Consider the following 21,187-nt stretch of genomic DNA (forward strand, 5'->3'; position numbering starts at 1 on the left):
TATAAAACCAGACACCAGTCACACGCCCCCTGGTGGCGGGTCAGGAGGTGGAGTAGCAGCTAACAATCAATGCTAGCATTGATTGTTAGCATTACCAAACTTTGCATGTGATTCATTTCTAATGTGGACGCTCTGTGAGTAGAACGGGTCGCCTCTCTGGTTGGTCGGCTGCTGCTTTGAAAAGAGTCGCCAGATTTGTCGCTAGTCACGTTTGTTGAAAGGTTGAAACTTAGAAACTTTTCTAGGTTTTTTTTCTTAAAAAGTTGCTAAACGAGTCAGTAGTTGCTTTTTGTAAAAATTTTCTCGATTTGTCACAACTAGTTTTTGGAAAAACAGAATGTCTGAAAGTCAACTTTATTCCATCAAACATCACTTCCTGATCTTTATTTCTCTATTTTTATCACTACTTATTGAACAGACTGATGAGTGGAACTGTGCCCGTTTGCAAATGTTGATGAAATGAAGCAGAAATGAGGCAGAAGGAGAGCAAGCCGACCTGGACGGTCGTCTCCGTGACTCCACGCTCTTCGAGGATTTTGTTGAACCCTGAAAATGACAGAAAACCAACAAACATCAGAAATTTGAGACAAACGCTTCGATCTAAACTGTGATGAACTGAAACCTGATGGGAGAGAAACACAGAATCTGTAGAAAACATGTCAGAGATCCGAGCTTCACCAGAACCAGAACCGGGAGTTCTGATCAGATCGGTCTGATCTACTGGGAGGGAAACCCGACCAACTGGGACTGGAGGAAACACAGCTGGGATTTGAACCCACAACCCCGTCATGTTTAACCACGGGATTTACACAACTCAAACCTTGAAGGACAAACAGTTCAATTCAAGGATTTTCCAGGATTTCTGTAGAGCTTAGTTTCTACAGAGTCTGGAAAAGTCTGGAAAATCATCCAACCAATCATCCAACCATCCATCCATCCTGATCTTTATTCGGACTCAGATCTCTTCTTCTCTTACTCAGTAAAGTTTTGCAGTTTAAAACAGTAGAACCATCTAACAGATGAACTTCCTGTTTCTACAGGAAGTTGCTCTGATCTTTACGGTTCTCCTTCATGGTTCAGTCAGCAGATTAGAGTGAAACTCTGCTGCAGCAAAACCCTCAACATGACGGAGACCATGAGCCTGTGTGTGTGTGTGTGTGTGTGTGTGTGTGTGTGTGTGTGTGTGTGTGTGTGTGTGTGTGTGTGTGTGTGTGTGTGTGTGTGTGTGTGTGTGTGTGTGTGTGTGTGTGTGTGTGTATCTCTGTGCGTGCGCGCGCGTGTGTGGTTTCTGGTTCACATGACGTGTTTCTGCAGCAGCAGGGAGGTTTAGATCTGGAGGTGCCTGACTCTGTTTGGCTCCACTGAACCCGACAGGGACGGAGGCCCGGGAAGCCCAACCCCCCCTCCTCCTGGTGGGGGGGCGGGGTCACATGACCCTCAGAGGTGGGGGGTTTAACCCCCTGTGCTCCTCCAGCAAACTGAACCCATCTGCAGCAGCAGGAAGATCTCAGAGTGAAAAACGATCCGAATGAGGAGCTGGTTACCATGGAGACCATGACGACTAACCAGTCCGCTTCCTCAGATAACCAGATAAAACTCCCAGTTTGGCTACCAGCTTCACCACGAAAAGAGAGAAACATGATTCTGTGTCAAAACTCTGAAATCCCCTCAGACTCTTGACTGATTTTACATCCAACGTTTATTTGTAAAATTGTTGTAACTCAGAAGCAGCTGCTGGTTCAATGAGCTGCACAAATTGCTGTTCCCACATCATGACTACCCCACCGCTCTACCCAGAACCTGATCCACTGTTTCCATAGCGATCAGGTCTTCTTAAATAAAGGCCCGTAGAGCAGAAGGTTTCCCATGAGAAGCAGCCAGTAGATCCTGACCTTCTGCAGAGGAACGTCAGGAAAGCAGCATTCCTCTGTTCTGATGATTACAGGAAAACTCCCGGGGGATTCATGGGAATCTGGAGATCCAGGCGATACGCTCTAATGAGGACATTCCTGCAGTCCGAGCCACAGCATAAAACAGGCATTTTTAGATGCTTCGGACTGTTTGGGTTTGCTCCTGCAGTTCCCACGAAGCTGCAGCCGAACCAGGCAGGCACAGAGCAACCCGATCGTTAGCCTCAGGCTTCCAGCATGGAGAGCAGCTCTGCTTTCCTCTGAGTGGAGCTTTTTATGAGCCACAACGTTTCAATCAAAGTGCAGCCATGTGGGTAAGTAAAGGAAATCAAACTTTCACTGTCTGGGTTGTAAAAACGTGAAGCAGCAGCAGCAGAAACCATCGGCGCTCCCTTAAATCCTGAACCTGTGGCGGTTAAATCCGCCTCCAGGTCGACCCGGCCCGGCAGAGGGACAGACGCCCCGCGTGAATCCTGGAGAGGCGGAGGAGGTGGGACCAGATGAGAACCATCTGGAGGCCGACTTCACAACCAGCCCAACAAAATACACATCAGAGACAGAGCCGGAGGATGGAGGAGTTTCAAACCGAGCCGAGCCGCGGACCGCCTGCATCCTACCTTCCTGAAGAGGTGACCCGTGCTCCAGCGCCATGCCCCCCTCAGGGAGGACAGCCGCCGCCGCAGAGAGCCGCCGTGGTTCATCTCCGGCGCAGCACTGAACTTTCCTCCGGAGACCTCTCCCTTTTCCCTCTCAGCCCAGCAGAAAAAAGTTCTAATTTTAGGCCAGCCGGGCCAAGCAGAACTCCTCCGCCCCTCGCGCTCCGGCCTCCCTCCCCCTCCAGCCAGCTCTGCCCTGATGCTCAGCCTCCCCGCCTCCAAAGCTTCCCCCCATGTGGGACTGAAGCGTGTTTGTTCACATCAACATCATTTTCTCTCCATGAATCTGGGGATCAGTGGAGTCATGAGACAAGCGTTTGTTGCTGCGAGGCAAAGCGAAGCCGGCGTCCGCCTGACATCAGCGGCGGAGCGACCCGAACTCGCCGCCGCCGTCCTGCAGGAAGCATCGCAAGCAGAACCTCTGGTCGTGTTTTCTGCTCCCAGTTTGGAACGAGGCTAAAAGTAGAAAACCTTGTTTAGAAACTGAGCTGGCGCTCCAGTCTGGGCGAAGTTCGGAAATGCCGATAAAAGCGACCACACACACAAACAAAGACAAACCGTGGGACTCTGCTTTGGAAAGAAACCGCCAGAGGAAAACGAGTCCAAACTAAACAGAGTCGGAGGATCCAGGATGTGAGAAACCCAGAACTGAAGAGTTCCTACAGATCACAGCGGGATCCAGGATTTATTCTTTTCATATTATCTGATTTTACTGGTCCAGGTTTTGATGTCGGATTATGAAGTTCATCTGCTGCACATTTCTGGATTAACGAGGATCAGAGACTTTAACGATAATAACAATCATCTAAAACTTCACATCGCTGCTTCACGCTTATGAATAAAGACGAAAATATTTTTAACTAAAAAAAATAGAGCCAAAAAAGACATAAAAACAACTGAAATAACTAATAAAAGTAGCAAGAAATACAATACAAAATAATGAAAAATAATTACAATAACTAATATAAAAATAATAATTATAAACCATGTTAATGTTAATACTAAAATAGTTATAAGAAATAACAATTCTATTAGTGAAAACAAATAACAGTAATAAATAGGTAATAATAAATGATACTTATGATAGTTTCAGGAAAAATAAAATCCATAAAAATTAAATATTAAATAATCATAAAGTAAATGATAAATAATACATTTATTATAATGATTTTAGCAATATAGAACTTTATATTTAATAGATTAAAAAGTCATAAAATAATAATATAAATATAAAATAATAAAAATTAATACAAATCATTTAAAAAATTGAAGCTGGGAAAGATCTCAGCTGCAGGATTCCTACATTTGTTTCCTGGACGGTCTAATCCAAGTAAAGATTGGATGACAGCATGAACACAGAGTCAGTGACGGCGCGTCTGGACTCACCATGGTGTCTACATGCTTGAGAGCGAGGCTGCTGCTCGGAACCTGTGGAGAAGCAAAACACGGAAAATGATCAACACACAAAAACTACAAAACTACAGCAACCAGTAAAACTACAGCAACCAGTAAAACTACAGCAACCAGTAAAACTACAGCAACCAGGAAAACTACAGCAACCAGTAAAACTACAGCAACCAGTAAAACTACAGCAACCAGGAAACCTACAGCAACCAGTAAAACTACAGCAACCAGTAAAACTACAGCAACCAGTAAAACTACAGCAACCAGTAAAACTACAGCAACCAGTAAAACTACAGCAACCAGTAAACTACAGCAACCAGTAAAACTACAGCAACCAGTAAAACCACAGCAACCAGTAAACTACAGCAACCAGGAAAACTACAGCAACCAGTAAAACTACAGCAACCAGGAAAACTACAGCAACCAGGAAAACTACAGCAACCAGTAAAACTACAGCAACCAGTAAAACTACAGCAACCAGTAAACTACAGCAACCAGTAAAACTACAGCAACCAGGAAAACTACAGCAACCAGTAAAACTACAGCAACCAGTAAACTACAGCAACCAGTAAACTACAGCAACCAGGAAAACTACAGCAACCAGGAAAACTACAGCAACCAGTAAAACTACAGCAACCAGGAAAACTACAGCAACCAGTAAAACTACAGCAACCAGTAAAACTACAGCAACCAGTAAACTACAGCAACCAGTAAACTACAGCAACCAGGACAACTACAGCAACCAGTAAAACTACAGCAACCAGTAAACTACAGCAACCAGTAAAACTACAGCAACCAGGAAAACTACAGCAACCAGTAAAACTACAGCAATCAGTAAAACTACAGCAACCAGTAAAACTACAGCAACCAGGAAAACTACAGCAACCAGTAAAACTACAGCAACCAGTAAAACTACAGCAACCAGGAAACCTACAGCAACCAGTAAAACTACAGCAACCAGTAAAACTACAGCAACCAGTAAAACTACAGCAACCAGTAAAACTACAGCAACCAGTAAAACTACAGCAACCAGTAAACTACAGCAACCAGTAAAACTACAGCAACCAGTAAAACCACAGCAACCAGTAAACTACAGCAACCAGGAAAACTACAGCAACCAGTAAAACTACAGCAACCAGGAAAACTACAGCAACCAGGAAAACTACAGCAACCAGTAAAACTACAGCAACCAGTAAAACTACAGCAACCAGTAAACTACAGCAACCAGTAAAACTACAGCAACCAGGAAAACTACAGCAACCAGTAAAACTACAGCAACCAGTAAACTACAGCAACCAGTAAACTACAGCAACCAGTAAACTACAGCAACCAGGAAAACTACAGCAACCAGTAAAACTACAGCAATCTTTCATTAGCTCATATTTAAGAGCCGCCGGCGGCCATGATGTCGCTCAGTGACTCATTAATCTCCCAACTGGACAAATATTTACACAGAGACAAAACCAACCAAATCAGCCAAGAGCAGAAAATCCACTGCCTTATACAGCAACGGACAGAGAGAGAGGGACGAGAGAGGGAGAGAGAGGGACGAGAGAGGGAGAGAGAGGGAGAGAGAGGGACGAGAGAGGGAGAGAGAGGGACGAGAGAGGGAGAGAGAGGGACGAGAGAGAGAGAGAGTAAAAGCTTCCTGATCGTCATGCTGCCTGAATTCTGACCAACTTTTGGGTTTTTGGACTAAAACGGGTCATCAGGGTTTAGATTATCCTTCAGAATCAGCTTCCACCTTTGGGCTGAACTCGGCCTTCCAGAACCAGAACCAGATCGATCCGATATCTGTATCTGACCATGGCATGATGTCAATATCGGATCAGATGTGAAGCTAAAGCCAGCAGCTGCTAACCTTAACCAACTATGGAGCTACATTATGGCCAAAAAGTTTGTTTTAAAAAATTAATAAAACTGGGGGGAAAAAACTGTTTCAAAACTATTCTGAAGCCACAAAAAAGATCTGAAACTGAACAAAAATGTAAAAATTTAAATAAAAAAACATTCAAACTGAAAAAAAGTAAAACTGAAAAAAGATTTGCAATAGTTTTCAAACTGAAGAGGAAATGTTGGAACTGAAGAATGTTTTTGGCAAAAAAACATTTGAAACTGAAAAAATGTAAAACATTTTCAAGTTCAAGTTTTATTTCAGTTTCATATAAATTTTTTTTCAACATTTCTTTTTTAAAGAAACATTGTCCTCAATGTAGCTCCATACGTTTCACGCATCAGTAGATCTAGGTGTTAGATCTGGGCGGAGCCTGTGACAGAGGCTGTGATTGGATGAGCAACATCATCATCTCCAGATGAAGAAATGTTTGTTTTGTTCCAACATTGGGAGTGGTGGAACCGTCATACGGTTACCACAGCAACCGGGACGCAAACAGGAAGTTGCCTTACATTTTAGTTGCTGCTCTTTTCATTTCACCAACATTTACAGCCAAATCATCTGAAGAGTCGGCAGCAGCCACTTGATTATCCGTAAATTTTCTGGAAGTTTCGAACATGTTTGGTTTGTCGCAGGCAGCAGAGCAGCCGTCCCGCGTCGGCCCGCAGCATGACCTGCCTCTGCAGGGAGCCGCAGCATAAACAGACAGAAGTCAGGGGGTAAATTATAGTCTGACCCAACGGCCGAGAATACCCGCCGAACGCCCAGATGAAACCGCCGGCCTTCGTCCCTTCAGTCCTGGAAAGAGCCGCCGTGCCTGCAGGACGCAGCGGGCTGCTGTTAGCGGCGCTAAATGCAGCCTGCGGCGCGCAGCCACAGGCATCTCACACACACACACACACACACACACACACACACACACACACACACACACACACACACACACACACACACACACACACACACACACAGCCTGTTGTGTGTTTATGCAGCAGGACCAGCCGGGTGCTTCAACGTGCGTTTCCTCTTTGTGTAATTGCAGCCAGATGGCAGGAGGAAGCGTGAGCACGTTGGAGCCGACAGCAGAAAAACTTTGTTTGGTCCACATTTGGAGGAAAACCCAGGAAGCTTTAGTTCACGTCTTCAGAGTCGAATCGTTCAGAATATTCTAGTTTAAACATCTGAACGTTTAGGTTTCAGTCAGTCGATGAAAACGGCTCAAATCAGAAAAACTAAAAACTGGAGGCTTGACTCGGACCTGAGCTCTGAGACTCCAGACTCTCAGTGAAATGAAGCTGGTCTGTGAAGGGATGATATTGATTATTAGTGATGTTGGGGGATGTTTATAGGATGCTATCGGCTCATAGCAACCTGTTCATGTTAGCTTTAGCTCCTTAGTAACAGCCAATTGAACGCTGTATTAAATGACTTGTTTCAGAACCAACTTTCATCGGGTTCAAACGATGAAGAGATCAAAGCTGGAAACACCTCATTTTATAGAATGACACCAAATGAGAATAAAACATTGCATTAGCGCTAAAATGTTGCATTACCACTAAAATGCTGCGTTAGTGCTAAAATGCTGCGTTAGCGCTAGAATGTTGCATTAGTGCTAAAATGCTGCGTTAGCGCTAGAATGTTCCATTAGCGCTAAAATGTTGCGTTAGCACTAAAATGTTGCGTTAGCGCTAAAATGCTGCGTTCGCTCTAAAATGCTGCGTTAGCGCTAGAATGTTGCATTAGTGCTAAAATGCTGCGTTAGCAATAGAATGTTCCATTAGCGCTAAAATGTTGCGTTCGCTCTAAAATGTTGCGTTAGCGCTAAAATGCTGCGTTCGCTCTAAAATGTTGCGTTAGCGCTAAAATGCTGCGTTCGCTCTAAAATGTTGCGTTAGCGCTAAAATGCTGCGTTCGCTCTAAAATGTTGCGTTAGCGCTAAAATGCTGCGTTCGCTCTAAAATGTTGCGTTAGCGCTAAAATGCTGCGTTCGCTCTAAAATGTTGCGTTAGCTCTAAAATGCTGCGTTAGCACCACAGTTACTTCCTGTCCTCAACAGAAACATCACTGATTAAAGACGTAAATCTTTCAGTGTTTATCGATTTGATTCAGAAATGATTTTTCTGTGCAGTCTCAAGATTCTGTTTAAATTATTCGACTGACAAGGGAAAAGACAATTTAAACAAAAAACATTTGATTTAAGCAATTTATAAAGTTCCATCAGTTTACATTTAAGCAAAAATAGGTTTCTGCATAAAATCTTTCAACTTAAATCACTTTTGTTCGGTTAGCCTGGCGCTTTCTTAAATAAAACATTTTTTAAAGAATTATTCAAAACATAATTTAACAAAACATTAAGCAGACTAAAATTGACTTTGATCATTTTGACTTGATTCATTATCACTAAGACTAGAAATTCAGATTCTCTGCAGAATAAAGTTATAATAAAGACATAATTTTATTTATTTTAAATAGATTCTCCACTGATTTGCTTCATTATAACAAAGGATGATGTGGAAACGGTTCAGATCTGAGGGCGCCATCTTCTGTTTGCACCTGCTGGCAGTCCGGTCCGGTCCGGTCCGGTCCCAGTCAGTCGTATTCATCCAAACCCCCGAGTCGACTGATTTTCACTTTAAAACTGATTTTAGTTTCTGGTTAAAACAAGTTTCCTCTATATCTGGTTCTGAAGCCGATTTTAAATCTGAAAATTGGGAAAAATGTGATTTTTACTGCAGCAGAGCAGAAATCATAAGCAAAGCCCCTAAAATGTGTGGCTGCTCCTTTAACGGGCCGGTCCGGTCCGATTCTCTGGAGTCACGCCGCGGCCGTAAGCCAAGTCAGCTGAGCGTCAGCTTCTCATGTCAGACACTAAAAATAACGACTCAGCCAACAGAAAACATGGGTTTTTATCTCCTCTGAGGGAAACGGCTGAGAACAGAAACATCTCTGTCAGGCCGACCCGGTTCCGCTCCGAGTTTCCAGAACCAAATCGGGAGATTCAAACCGCCGGATCAGATCAAAACATTCAGATAAGCTCTGATAAATAATAAAAGCTTCTGAGGAGGAAACCAACTTCACTTCCTGCTGGAAGGATTCTTCAGCTGCTGTGATGCAGGTAACACTTTTTCCTTCCACTCAACTTTCCATGAGCATTCCTAGCTTAATGTTGTGTGTTCCCCACAACATTAAGCTGAATTTATGATTTGGATTGCAGAGATAAATAAAGTCTTTATGATGTTTATAGTTCGGAGTAAACGATGTTTGGATAATTATTCCCTCTGGTTTGTTTTACTTTCACACATTTGTTATCATGTGACATTTTATGGTGGTAATTGGTTTAAAAGGGTGAAAAAGGGCGGCCATCTTAAAAAAATGGCAGTCATCTTGAAATGCTAATGGGAAATATGATAAACATATGACCTGAATGTTTATGTTTGTGTTCATACTAAACAGATTTTTACAGTAATAATCTGCTTAATGAGCGCGGCGCACTGCCTCCATATTGCGCCCCAACCCAGCAGAGTCCATCTTTTAAACCCGGTTCATGTCAAATCCTGTTTTTTGGCCATTTAATGAACTAAAATGTGTTTAAAGTGACAGCACCTGTAACCATGGCAACAAATCTGATGGGCGGGTCTCCAGATATTTAAAACTGCAGGAAGAAAAAGAAACTCCATAACCAGTCTGGTGCTGGAAACAGGAAACCAGAGAGGCACACTGCGCCCTCTGCTGGAGACATGAAGGAACTGCATGTTGGCTTCAGAGGCAGCGTGGGACACAAAGGGTTAAAAAAACCAAACAGGTTGTAAATGTTTCCAAAATGAAGCAACAGAAAAACTTCACTGGTTTAATTCTCTGATTAAAGCGTTTGGTTCAAACCGCAGGGAAAAACTCAACAGACTCAACTTCCCAGAATTCCCTGCTTTGTTTAGAAACAATGAAGCTCAGCAGGGAGATACGGCCAAAAGTACTGCAGCTGGAGGGAGGGAGGAAAGAGAGAGAGAGAATGGACAAGAGAAGAAAGGATAAAAGAAGGATAGAGGGAAGAGAGGAAGCAAGGAAACAAGGACGGGAGGAAACAAGAAAAGGAGAGGTCAGAAGAAAGGAGGTAAGGGAAGAAGAAAGAACAAAAGGAAAAGAAAGAGGACAAAAGGTAGAAAGGAAGTGTAAAGACAAAGAAAGAAGAAAGGAAAAAGAAGGAAGAAAAGAACAGAATGAGACAAAGGAGGTAGAGAAAAGAAGACAAGAAAATGGGACAGAAGGAAGAGAGGAAACAAACAAGGAAGGATGAAAAGACAGAGGAAAGGACAGGAAAAAGAAAGAGGGGACAAGGGGAGGGAGGGAAGGAAGGAAGGAAGGAAGGAAGGAAGGAAGGAAGGAAGGAAGGAAGGAAGGAAGGAAGGAAGGAAGGAAGGAAGGAAGGAAGGAAGGAAGGAAGGAAGGAAGGAAGGCCGAAGAACAGATGTTTTCCTTCCCTCTTATTTTCTTTTTCCAGAAATCTCTGACTCTAAACTTTCCTCTTTTTTCCAGGCAGTAGAAATGATTCTCGTCTCTTTAACCTTTTGGGTTCATTTAACCAGAACCAGAACATCTGACTGCAGATCCTAAATGGACCTGTTCATCATTCTGGTTCTGGTTCTGGTTCTAGCTGCTGATGAGTTCGCTAAAGGAATCCTGTTATTGCAATTTTGGCAAGAAAATTTTGATTATCTGATTTAAAAGAATTAAATTATTTGTTAATTTGCATATTTTAATGTATTTCTTATATTGTATAAAATAAGCTGAAGAGGTCAATTGATTATTCTGATTAGAATCAGAATAATCAATTAGTAAAATAATGGTTAGCTCCAGCCTGCTAACTGAGTAAACATCTATAGTTAGTACTCTGTTATTGTGGTATCTTCTTATGTAACTACACATTTATTCATCTAAAGTAATGATTTGATTCAAAGTTTAATAATGGAAGTAAAAGCACAGAATATACTATTTCTACAAAAATACATTTTATTATTAATTTCCATTCCTTAGGTGCCTAGTGTTGCAAAAAAGATGCATACCTAAACTTAGAGATAACTTTTATCGTTTTGGTCACATGTTTACTACAGTAAAGTATTAACCCTTGTGTTGTCTTGCGGGTCAGAAGTGACCCATTACCACGTTTAGCTGTAGAAATAATACCGTAAACCAGCCGGCTTCCGACTTGAAATTTGATGACATTTCCTAATTTGACCCTGTCATTAGAAAAGTGATTTTGTTTTTGTTTATATTTCCATGTGAGCTGTACATAAGGAAGGATTGTCTTGTGGGTCATTCTGGACCCGCGAATTATAAAACCATTTAAACACCAGAAAAAGAGTTCAAAGGCCACACAAACTCTCTCTAATACACACACACACCACCCCACACACACCTCCCCGCCCCCTCCTACACGCACACACACATCTATACACACATATCATAGAAACTGGCTTGATGTACGAATTCAACTGGCATTTGACCTGCAGCTGACCTCTCAATCTGCACCTGCCCTCTCAATCTGCACCTGCCCTCTCAATCTGCACCTGCCCTCTCAATCTGCACCTGCCCTCTCAATCTGCACCTGCCCTCTCAATCTGCACCTGCCCTCCCACATCATACAAACTCCCAAACACAACAGGAAACATAAACTAGGTATAGAGGTCATGAAGGTACGCTGAATCTGAGTTCTGCTTGTTGGTTCCTTGCTGACGCCATGAGTAGATGTTTCACTAAAAGTTCTTGTGCTGAAGATGTTCAACGTAGGAGCGTCTTCATACGGTGAAGAACATCTTCGTGCTATGAAGATTTTCTGAAACATCTCGTGTTGAACATTTTGTGTTCAAAGTGGAATGATCTTCATCTTAAGTTCAACGTGGGGAAGGAAGGACAGGATGTTCTTCGGCTTATGATGAAGATGCTCAACATAAGAACATCTTATAAGTTCAACATCTTATGTTGAACATAAAATGTCTTTTATCTTGTGTTGAGAATGTTCAGCATAAAAACACCTTTTGGTGAGCAGAAGATGTTCTTGTGTTGAACATCTCATATAATTATGAGACACAATATAAGAGCTGATGTTCACAAAATCAAGCAACATTTTATTTTATTGCATTACGTGTTATTTTTATAATTCACTTCCTAAAAATATATAAAGGAATGAACCGTTGACTAAAAAGTTTCAAATAGTTGACTTTTTGTTCCCTTTCAGTCTAATTAATTCAGAAGTAATAATTTCACATTTATATAATTACAATAATAAAACCTTACTGTGTAAAAGGAAACTGTTGCAACACTTGAAAAGAAAAAAGGGTGTAATACTGTTGATCATCTTTTTGTATTATGTAACAAACTCCCAAACACAATTTGTATTAGATAAAAAAATAATTAAATTGAGTCAAATTGATAAATAACAGATTATTTCATCATGCAAAATAGATTATGGATTTAAAATTCAATTAATTTGCTTTATTTTGGGGCTTTTATTAGGGCGGGTCATTTTTTACCCATAGCACATAGAATGTTATTATGGCACAAAGGTTAATAAGTAAATCTATTGTTATGGTTCTACTTCCTTTAACCAGCTGTAGTTCACATTCTGACCACCAGATGGCGGCAAAGCGCTTCTATTAGTGTCATTAGTGTGAGCGGTAAAAGTATCAACCAACATCTGTGGTATTTATAAACCACCATGGCGACATTCTCATCCTTAAGGAGTTTAAAATGTAATGAACTGTAGAAGCCCAAATCCAGAACCAGAACCAGAACCAGATTATTCTTCCCTGGTTTCATCTGCAGCACTGACGCCCCATCATTCCTGCTGCTCTTCGTTTTAGCGCCACCCTTCAACACGACGGCCCAGATTCTCTTCTGAAGACTCATTTTTAATCTCCCCGCCTCTAAAGCAGGACAGCTGGGCTGTGGTTGGTTTTACAGTCATTCTGAACATCAGGCTGCATTTTGTCCAGGATGGCAGGAATTCCCACCATGGCTGCTGTGAATACCGCTGGGATCAGGCTGACCTGGAAAACGCTGCAGATAAATAACTTTTGTGGCTAACACAAGAAAAAAAAGAACATATTTAATTTCTTTCATGATCAGCAGAATCTTCTGATATTAAAGTTACTTTGTGTCCAGATGCAGCTCATCCAAATCCCTGGAATTTTGAGGATTTAGAGGAGAAAAGAATCAAATTTGCTGCCAACATTTTCCCTTCAGGAAGGTAAAATATGGCGGCTGTAATCAGATGGCACCTGAACGCATCACTAAATCATCTCTGCTCTGGCAGTGAGAGCAGGAATCTGCCAAACAAGGAGCGGTGGGAACGCCGTGGAGACGCAGCGCATCATCCAGCTCCTGTTGCATGCTGGGAAGTGGCAGATACTGTAAAAGCACCAGGAATGTCTTACTCACCTACATTACACATAAAAACACCAAACTGAGAAATTCCCAGCTGTTCTCATCATCCAGACTACATGTAACATGTTCAGTTTCTGTACGACCCGTCCTGGTTCTGTACGACCCGTCCTGGTTCTGTATGACCTGTCCTGGTTCTGTACGACCCGTCCTGGTTCTGTATGACCCGTCCTGGTTCTGTACGACCCGTCCTGGTTCTGTACGACCCGTCCTGGTTCTGGAAGTTTCTGTTTGGGTTTAAGGACTAAAACTACTAAATCAGGACTAGGCCACAGTTTTTTTGTTAGATTTAAAGACTAAAACCAATTGGTTAGGACTTGGTGATAGACTTGGTGATGGACTTGGTTAGGACTTGGTGATAGACTTGGTGATGGACTTGGTGATGGACTTGGTGATAGACTTGGTGATAGACTTGGTGATGGACTTGGTGATGGACTTGGTGATGGACTTGGTTAGGACTTGGTGATGGACTTGGTGATGGACTTGGTGATGTTTGAGGACTAAAACTACTTAGTTAGTTCTAGGCCACGGATTTTTGGTTAGATTTGGTGACTATAACTAAGGACTAGCCAAAGTATCTTTGCTAGGTTTGAGAAATAAAACTGCTTGGTTAGCACTAGGTGCCATATTTTAGTTAATTTGATAGACTATAACCTGGCAATTGGTTTTTGAATAGGTTTGAGGACCTAAATCACTTGGTTAAGACTAGGTGAAGTTTTGATGATTTTCTTGTTTGGTTTAAAGACTAAAACTGCTTGTGTAGGTCTGGGCAGCAGTTTTTTGGTTTGTTTTAAGGACTAAGGTCACTAGGTGACAATAGACAGTTTTCCAGTTAAATTGTAAAACAAACTGTTAAGTTGGGACAAGGCAACTAACACGAGCAACCGAGTCCAGAAGAGATTGAAGAACTAAATCTGTCTGGTTAGGATTCATCAAACTGGCAACATATCAGGTCTTCCATTATTCAGGAATCTGTTTTTTTAGATTTAGGAAATAAAACATGCAGGTCAGTCTCAGACATTAAATATTACAGGTTAGGTTCAGGCAACAATTTCCTGGTTACTAACTTTGTCAATGCCCTCCTTGTTAGGATTTACACAAAACAAATGTGACAGAAACAGATTAATGATGAAGCAGCTGTTTACGTTTTGGCATGAAGAAAAACTTGTTTGGAGTTAGAAAGTGCTTCCTGGTGAGGCAACGGTTTCATGGTTGGGTTTAGACCACAGTTGTTCAGTTTTGGCACGGAAAGCCTGGGTCTGGTTTAGTCATCACTAACCAGCAACATTAGCGTTAGACAACAGATTTATGGGAAGATTTAGGGATGAGAAGTTAATCTTTGTTGGGTTTCAGCACTAAAACACAAGTTTAAGGTCAAGCAACGACTTTCAGTGTGGATGAAAATAACCGGGCTTGGTTTGGTCCAAAAGCTATTTAACTGTGATGAAACACCAATTTTCTACAAACGTTCCTGGTCTGGTTTGGTGTGAAAACGACTTGAGGGTTACTCATGAGCTTTATTGTTAAGTTTAGGGACAAAACGTTATGATTAGTCAGCAGATTCCTGGCAGAGCGGTTTATGGTTCCCGTTTCCTTCAGGATCCACGATGAACAGAGAATATTGCCGGTTTGGTTGTGGGAGAGTGAGCTCAGAAAGGTAGAAGTGAATTTCACCCCCACCTCCCTGTGCACATCTCAACCAGATGTCTTCATGCAGAAAACATCTCGAGCAAAAAGCATCTGTGAGGATAACAGCATGTTCCTGATTAATTATGGCAGCTTTTATTGAAAGAAAACCCAGACGTTTTCTCTGTAAGGGCAGTAAAGTGCAGGGGATATTTGCTTTGGTTTGTCAGGCACCCAAAACCACTTAAACACACAACATGTGAGGAATCCCATCCAAGCCCAACACGGCTTCTTAAAGCCATACCAAAAAAGGCAACGCAGCCCGAGTCCTCCTCTCCAAACACGCTCCGCTTCTACTGACGCTACATCACACAACACACTCAGGCTGAATTCATGCTTTGGCAACAGAAAACATCAACAAAATGAGGAACAGTCAAAGTTCAGACTCACCAGCTCGTAGTTTGTAGCTGGAACACAAGAAGAAGACACCTGGAAACAAACAGAAAGCCCATTGGTCAGACCAGATGAATGAGAAACAAGCAGAGTGGTTCAAAATGTCTGCAGTTCATCAAACGTCTCGTTTCAGGTCAGAATCACTAAACTTACTTCTCATGGTAAAGCGACAACATTTCTTAAAGATTTAATCCAACTTTCTTCAGAATCAGAACTTTACTTACATTTGGTCAGAATCAGGCTGCAAAACTTTCAGCTTCTGGTAGATCAACCAAAACTTTAACTGATGTTTGGGTTGAACAGAAACTGTTTTACTGCTGCACGTTCTGGTTCGACCCAATGGGAAAGTCAAAGGAAATCAGATGAACCAGTCTGCTCCAGTCTGGCCCAGTCCAGTCTGGTCCAGTCCGGTCCGGTCCAGTCCAGTCCAGTCCAGTCCATTTCAGTCTAGTTCGTCCTTTCGATAATTTTATTGATGCGTGAAGGAGTCGCGTTCCTCTGGTCAGGTACAGACATGATGGGAACGTTCTACCATCGTACCGCTCAGGAACGAGACGGTTCTGGTCCAAAATGTCCAAATCGTCTCCCGAACAAAAGACAAAGGCCCTGTGAAGATGCTGGTCAATAATTAATCGAGCAAAATGCTTGATGACTAGGATCAGTTGGAACGTTTGGATGATTGACTTGAAATGACCTTAAGAGTCTTTAGAAGATATTTGCTGTTCTGGTTCTGAGTAAACTGGACTGAACCGAACCGTGTCCTGCACCAACATGAGCTGAAAGGCTCAGCGAGGAGGAAGCCATTATCTTTGTTTTTAGAGACGTCCTGGTCTGATGGCTGACGTAACGAAACTATCCTCACTGTGAAGTATGGTGGTGGCAGCATCATGCTGTGGGGATGTTTCACTGGTGCACTTCATAAACTTGACAGCATCATGAGGAAATAATGTTATGCGAAAATATTGAAACAACAGCCAGGAAGTTAAAGCTTGGGCACAGGTTGGTCTTCCAAACGGTCCAAGCTCCGACCCAAACTGGTGACAGAGTCGATGTTTTGGTGGCCGCCTCAAAGTCTCGGTCTGCGTCACTTCAGATTGGAGAGGTTGTGAGGAACATTAGCCCAGTTCCAGCGGTTCTGTCAGGAGGAACCGACCAGAACTCCAGCAAACTGCTGGGAGAATCTTCTGGAAAAGGTTTGACCCAATCATCCAGTTTAAACAATGATAATCAAATAAAGTTACAAAAAATATATGTCTTAAAAAATGAAGATATGATTAATTCTGGTGATTCTAACAAACCAAAAACAAGAGAAGTTTGTTCTGATTTCACTTCAGATGGAGGGAAAAAGGTGGCTGTGCCTTTATATTGGATGTATGTAAACGTCTGGTCAGGAACAGCCAACAACATGATAACAAATAAATACAGGTGAAAATGTTTGTCTTATATTTTGGAGCCGAAATGCGTTGATGCATCTTTAAAAGCCTGGCCTGGCGCCCTCCGGTGGTCAAAAACCGCAGCTCTGATGTTTTCATTTTCCGTCAGTTTTTCTCTTCCTGTTTATTTCCTTTCTTCCGGTTTTCCGTCTCCGTTCGTGTTTTTTCTGACAGACCTACATGACACCGAGCCAGAAGGACTCATGATGGCCCAGTTGATCCGATTAGCACCCGGCTGCGGTCCAGGTCGTCCCATGAGCTCAGCGCCGCCATAAACAGGAAGAACTCAACAATAATAGCATTTAACCAGGATTGAAATCATAGAAAAAGTTGGGATCCATCCTGATGAGGATCCAAGCAAACAGGATGTTTCTTTCCCGTCAAACACTGGAAGAAAAATATCCTGTAAACTTCATTTCCAGCAGTTGGAGGTTTTATCAGCGGCGGCTGATAGGAGTCGACGGTTTGATGCTCCTTTGGAACCGTTTCCATGACTACAGCAGGTCGGACCTGCAGCTTTCACCAGGCCGGCTCTCATCTCCTCCATCCAACACTAATCACGCCGCTGCATGAACGCACGGCTGCAGATAGCGACGTGTCTGCTTAGTGTTGCTGCGGCGCAATCCTGCTGAGACGGATGAAGTCTGAAAACCGTCCGAACCGAGAGGTGTTCACCAGAACCAGAGCTGGACCCGGAGTCCAGTTCCTGGTAACTTCTACAGTTTTCCAGGTTTATGACGTTTTCTTTTGGCCTTCGGCTTTTTAAACTCAAATAAATCTGTTTAACTAACCAGATTACCACTGTTGGGTCAGAAAACTTTCAGTTTTAAACTTTTTATTGATCAATTAAAACAAGCTGAGTCCCATTTTTATGGTTTACCGTTTTTCTCTTTCAACCCAAACTGGATGATGAACGTTGTCTACTTCGTAATTACTTTTATTTGCTGTTTTTGCTGTTTTGATTATAGAATGCCTTCTTGCATTATTTTTATGACATTACAATTATATTACTGGAAAAGGGTCTCAAAGCAACATTATCATTTATCACGATAACTTTATCATCCAGAATAATTTGTCATGCGACAGGCCAACCTGTAACCAGTTTCTGACTGAATGTTTGTATCAAATAATCATCTGGTTACAGCGGATGATTTACAGCAGGGTGATGGAAATCAAGGTATTTAAAATAAAATTTAAAAAGTCATGACTGATATTTTCATCTGATGACAGTTTTTCTTTAAATGTTTAAACGTTAAATGATGATCCAAAGGAAACCTTTAAGAGTTGATCAGGGTTATGGATCAGCAGCGCTTAAAGGAAACCAGGTGGAAACGGGCAGCAGGTGATGCTAAAGCAGCTGGAAAACCACGACACAGAAACACGTGAGTCACTTCTGCGTGTCTTTATGGCTGCTCCTCCGTCTGGATTACAGGAATGCTCTCTCTAAACAGGAAATGACCCTAATCACATTCTGTGTTTCTGCTGGAGGAGCCGCTGCGCTTCGGTTTGAGACTGCGACGTGGAAACATCGTCTCCTTCCATCATGAGCTCTGATCAGCAGATGATGGCATGCATGTGCAATGGACGCAGTGTTTACGTCCATCTTAAAGTTATTCCTGAATAAGTCGGCTCTTATCGCAGCGGACTCAGCAGGTCTGCTCTGTGTTTCCATGTTTGCACGGCGCGCCGCTGACAGCCCATCCACCTGCAGAAAGCAAACCATCACAGGCCGAGATACCGACAAAATATTTACAGTATCTGCTTACACGCCTGCAAGACAACAGGCTGAGGTGACGGGACAAAAAGCAGAGACAACAGAACTAGGAGTTGTTTTGACAAACTAAAAGTCTCCCTGAAGCAGAGAAATCTAAGAATCCACATGAAACAAAGAGAAGAAACGTTGGAGCAGAACCAGGAAAACCAAGCAGCAGCTGGGACTGAAGCGACGCTTAAGGAAAACATGAAGGTTACTGGAACTGTAACCTTCATGTAAATAGTTTGTATTTATGTCAACATTCACCCAATCGCTCACCACTAACAGTCCTTTGTTCCTCTCATCAAACATTTCAGGTTTTCTATAACAGAATCCAAGATGGCAAACAGGGGGTTGAACACAACCAGCCTGAGTCCAAGACCCAACTGCAACCAACTGATCCAAAACTCTCCAAAACACACACACACACACACACACAAAATCTAAACAAAACGACGCTGCAAAGCCCAGAAAATTAAAGAAAAACCTGCAATAAATAAAACAAATGCAACAGTAAAACAGCCAGTATAAAACGCTGCAAACTCATTCCACAAAGTGAACGCCCTCCAGGCCACCAGGGGGAGTAAACTGTCAAAATGACATCAAAGTGTTCCATCAAAGTTTAGAAAAATGCTGGAAAATATTTGGTTAATGCAACCCCCCGATTAGTTCACTGACCTAAAACTTAATGAATGTTTATTATTAGTGAATTTTTATCTAAATTAATTAAATAAAATACAAACTAAGTAGAACAATTTACTATCTATTTTTGCAACAAAAAAAGGAAGTAAAATTTTAAATCAATAATACATTTATTCAACGTTTACTAAATTATTTCTGAGCTTTAACTCTCTTAAAATGTAAATGTCGTTCCTGTTTTTTTAATGTAATGAAGCATTTCGATATGTTGGACGATTTAACCAGGATCAAACCCAGAGAGTCTGAACCGCGACCCCACCGGAGGAAACCAAAGTGTGAAAAAGACTCCAGACTAAAACCTTCAGCTAATCTAATCTGAGAAATCTGCTGGTAGACACAACCAATCAGATTTAAATTAAAGCATGTGAGTCACCCATGACCAACTCATGATTCATGGCAGCAGCAGGACGATCCCTCAGCAGCTTCAAAGGTGCACATCTAATCTTCAAGTCATTGGAAAATAGATTTAATGAGGAAAAGAAGTTATGAGATTCTGTGATGATAGGATCAAGGTTTCACTGGCTCGCTGCTCACGGAGCGTTTTCAACCGGTTGGAAGTTATCAGCTTGAAATTTTACTTTTTTTCTGGTTTCCACTTGAAATTTTCCGGAGGTTTTGCTGAGTAACAGGAAAGACGTCCTAAAATGTTTTGTTTTTAGTAGAAGTAAAACTTCCTTTAGCTACAGATACAAACTACAAACAGCTACAAACTGTACTTAGGCTACAGTCTTTTAGACAGAGTTAGCATGTTAGCTTCATGCTCCAAATGTTGATAATGTTGCTTTTCTATACAACCAGGAGTAAATAAAATAAATATTTACAACTAGAGAATACTACTTCTAATTTACATTTAACAGAAGTAAAACCTCCCTTAGCTACAGTTATAAAACTGTTTAGACTACAGTCAATCAGAAAGCGTTAGCATGTTAGCTTTATGCTCCAAGTACCAGTAAATGGTCGCCATTTTAGGCTCCTTGTTTATTACTCCCATTAAATATGTTGGGGTTTATTAGCATACATTACAGCTACGAAGCCAAAGGAAGTAAATTACAGTGAATGTGTCCAGATGAAACCCACACAGGGTCTTTGTCCCGGCGCTGTGGTGCGTTGGGAGGAGGAACGCATGCTGATGCTTATCGGCTGTATTCAAATGAGTGTAATATAATAAGGGATAATTGTGTTGTTGCATACCATACATACTTATGTTAACAATGTTAAACAAGGCCCCATTTCCTGTAGACAAACGTCCATGTCAGTCGTGTTCAGCGCTCACATGCAGCAAGTTTCCTGTTAGCCGCTAACACACTCCAGATACAGTCGGCTAATGGGATTTATGTCATTCTGCAGGTCTAAATACGTTTAAAACCCCCCGCTAATGATGTGCTTTGTTCCAGAAACCCGTAAAGCATCGATGATGAACTGACTCATTAGTTAGTTAATGCTGGAGAGCTTTGCTGTGAGCAGAGAAACAGTTAGCGTGCAGGTTAGAGAAACGGTTAGCGTGCAGGTTAGAGAAACGGTTAGCGTGCAGGTTAGAGAAACGGTTAGCGTGCAGGTTAGAGAAACGGTTAGCGTGCAGGTTAGCTGGTTTCACTGAGGAAAGGAGAGTGATGCCAGGAGGCTAAAAGAAAAAACCTTCCTGGATCTGAACTCTGGCAGCACAAACACATCGCTGCCCTGAGAGCTTTCATGTTTATCCAGATCTTTGCATCTGGCAAAGCCCAGCTCAAGTATTCGGTGTGTAAATTCAATTTGTGAAGTGTAACTGGTACCAGAGGCTCCTCTGGGCCCGTCACGGCTGACTGTGCCAGCGCCGGTTCTTATATCATCAGAACCTGACACAGCGCTGAAAGTAAGTGCCATCTCTGGCAACCACTGCTTTAGGAGTCTTAAAGCTTCTACATGTAATCTCAGTTGTCCAGATC

At 42.2% G+C, this 21,187-nt stretch overlaps 1 protein-coding gene across 10 annotated transcripts in view; it reads right to left on the minus strand.

The window, feature by feature from the left end:
* Positions 1 to 21,187, minus strand: part of LOC102224286 (tensin-1-like) — a 115,530-nt gene that overhangs the window by 38,681 nt on the left and 55,662 nt on the right. For 9 of the 10 annotated variants that reach the window (XM_023336797.1, XM_023336789.1, XM_023336792.1 and 6 more), the window contains 3 exons: positions 15,375 to 15,413; positions 3,953 to 3,994; positions 497 to 546 (listed from right to left, as the gene is read on the minus strand). In XM_023336797.1, the coding sequence (XP_023192565.1) occupies positions 497 to 546; positions 3,953 to 3,994; positions 15,375 to 15,413 (131 nt within the window). Of the gene's footprint in view, positions 1 to 496; positions 547 to 2,527; positions 2,639 to 3,952; positions 3,995 to 15,374; positions 15,414 to 21,187 lie in introns of those variants that run through there. The other variant, XM_023336796.1, reaches the window with a different exon arrangement.

The sequence above is a fragment of the Xiphophorus maculatus genome, chromosome 7 (genome assembly GCF_002775205.1).
Source record: "Xiphophorus maculatus strain JP 163 A chromosome 7, X_maculatus-5.0-male, whole genome shotgun sequence".
Taxonomy (NCBI): Eukaryota; Metazoa; Chordata; class Actinopteri; order Cyprinodontiformes; family Poeciliidae; genus Xiphophorus; species Xiphophorus maculatus.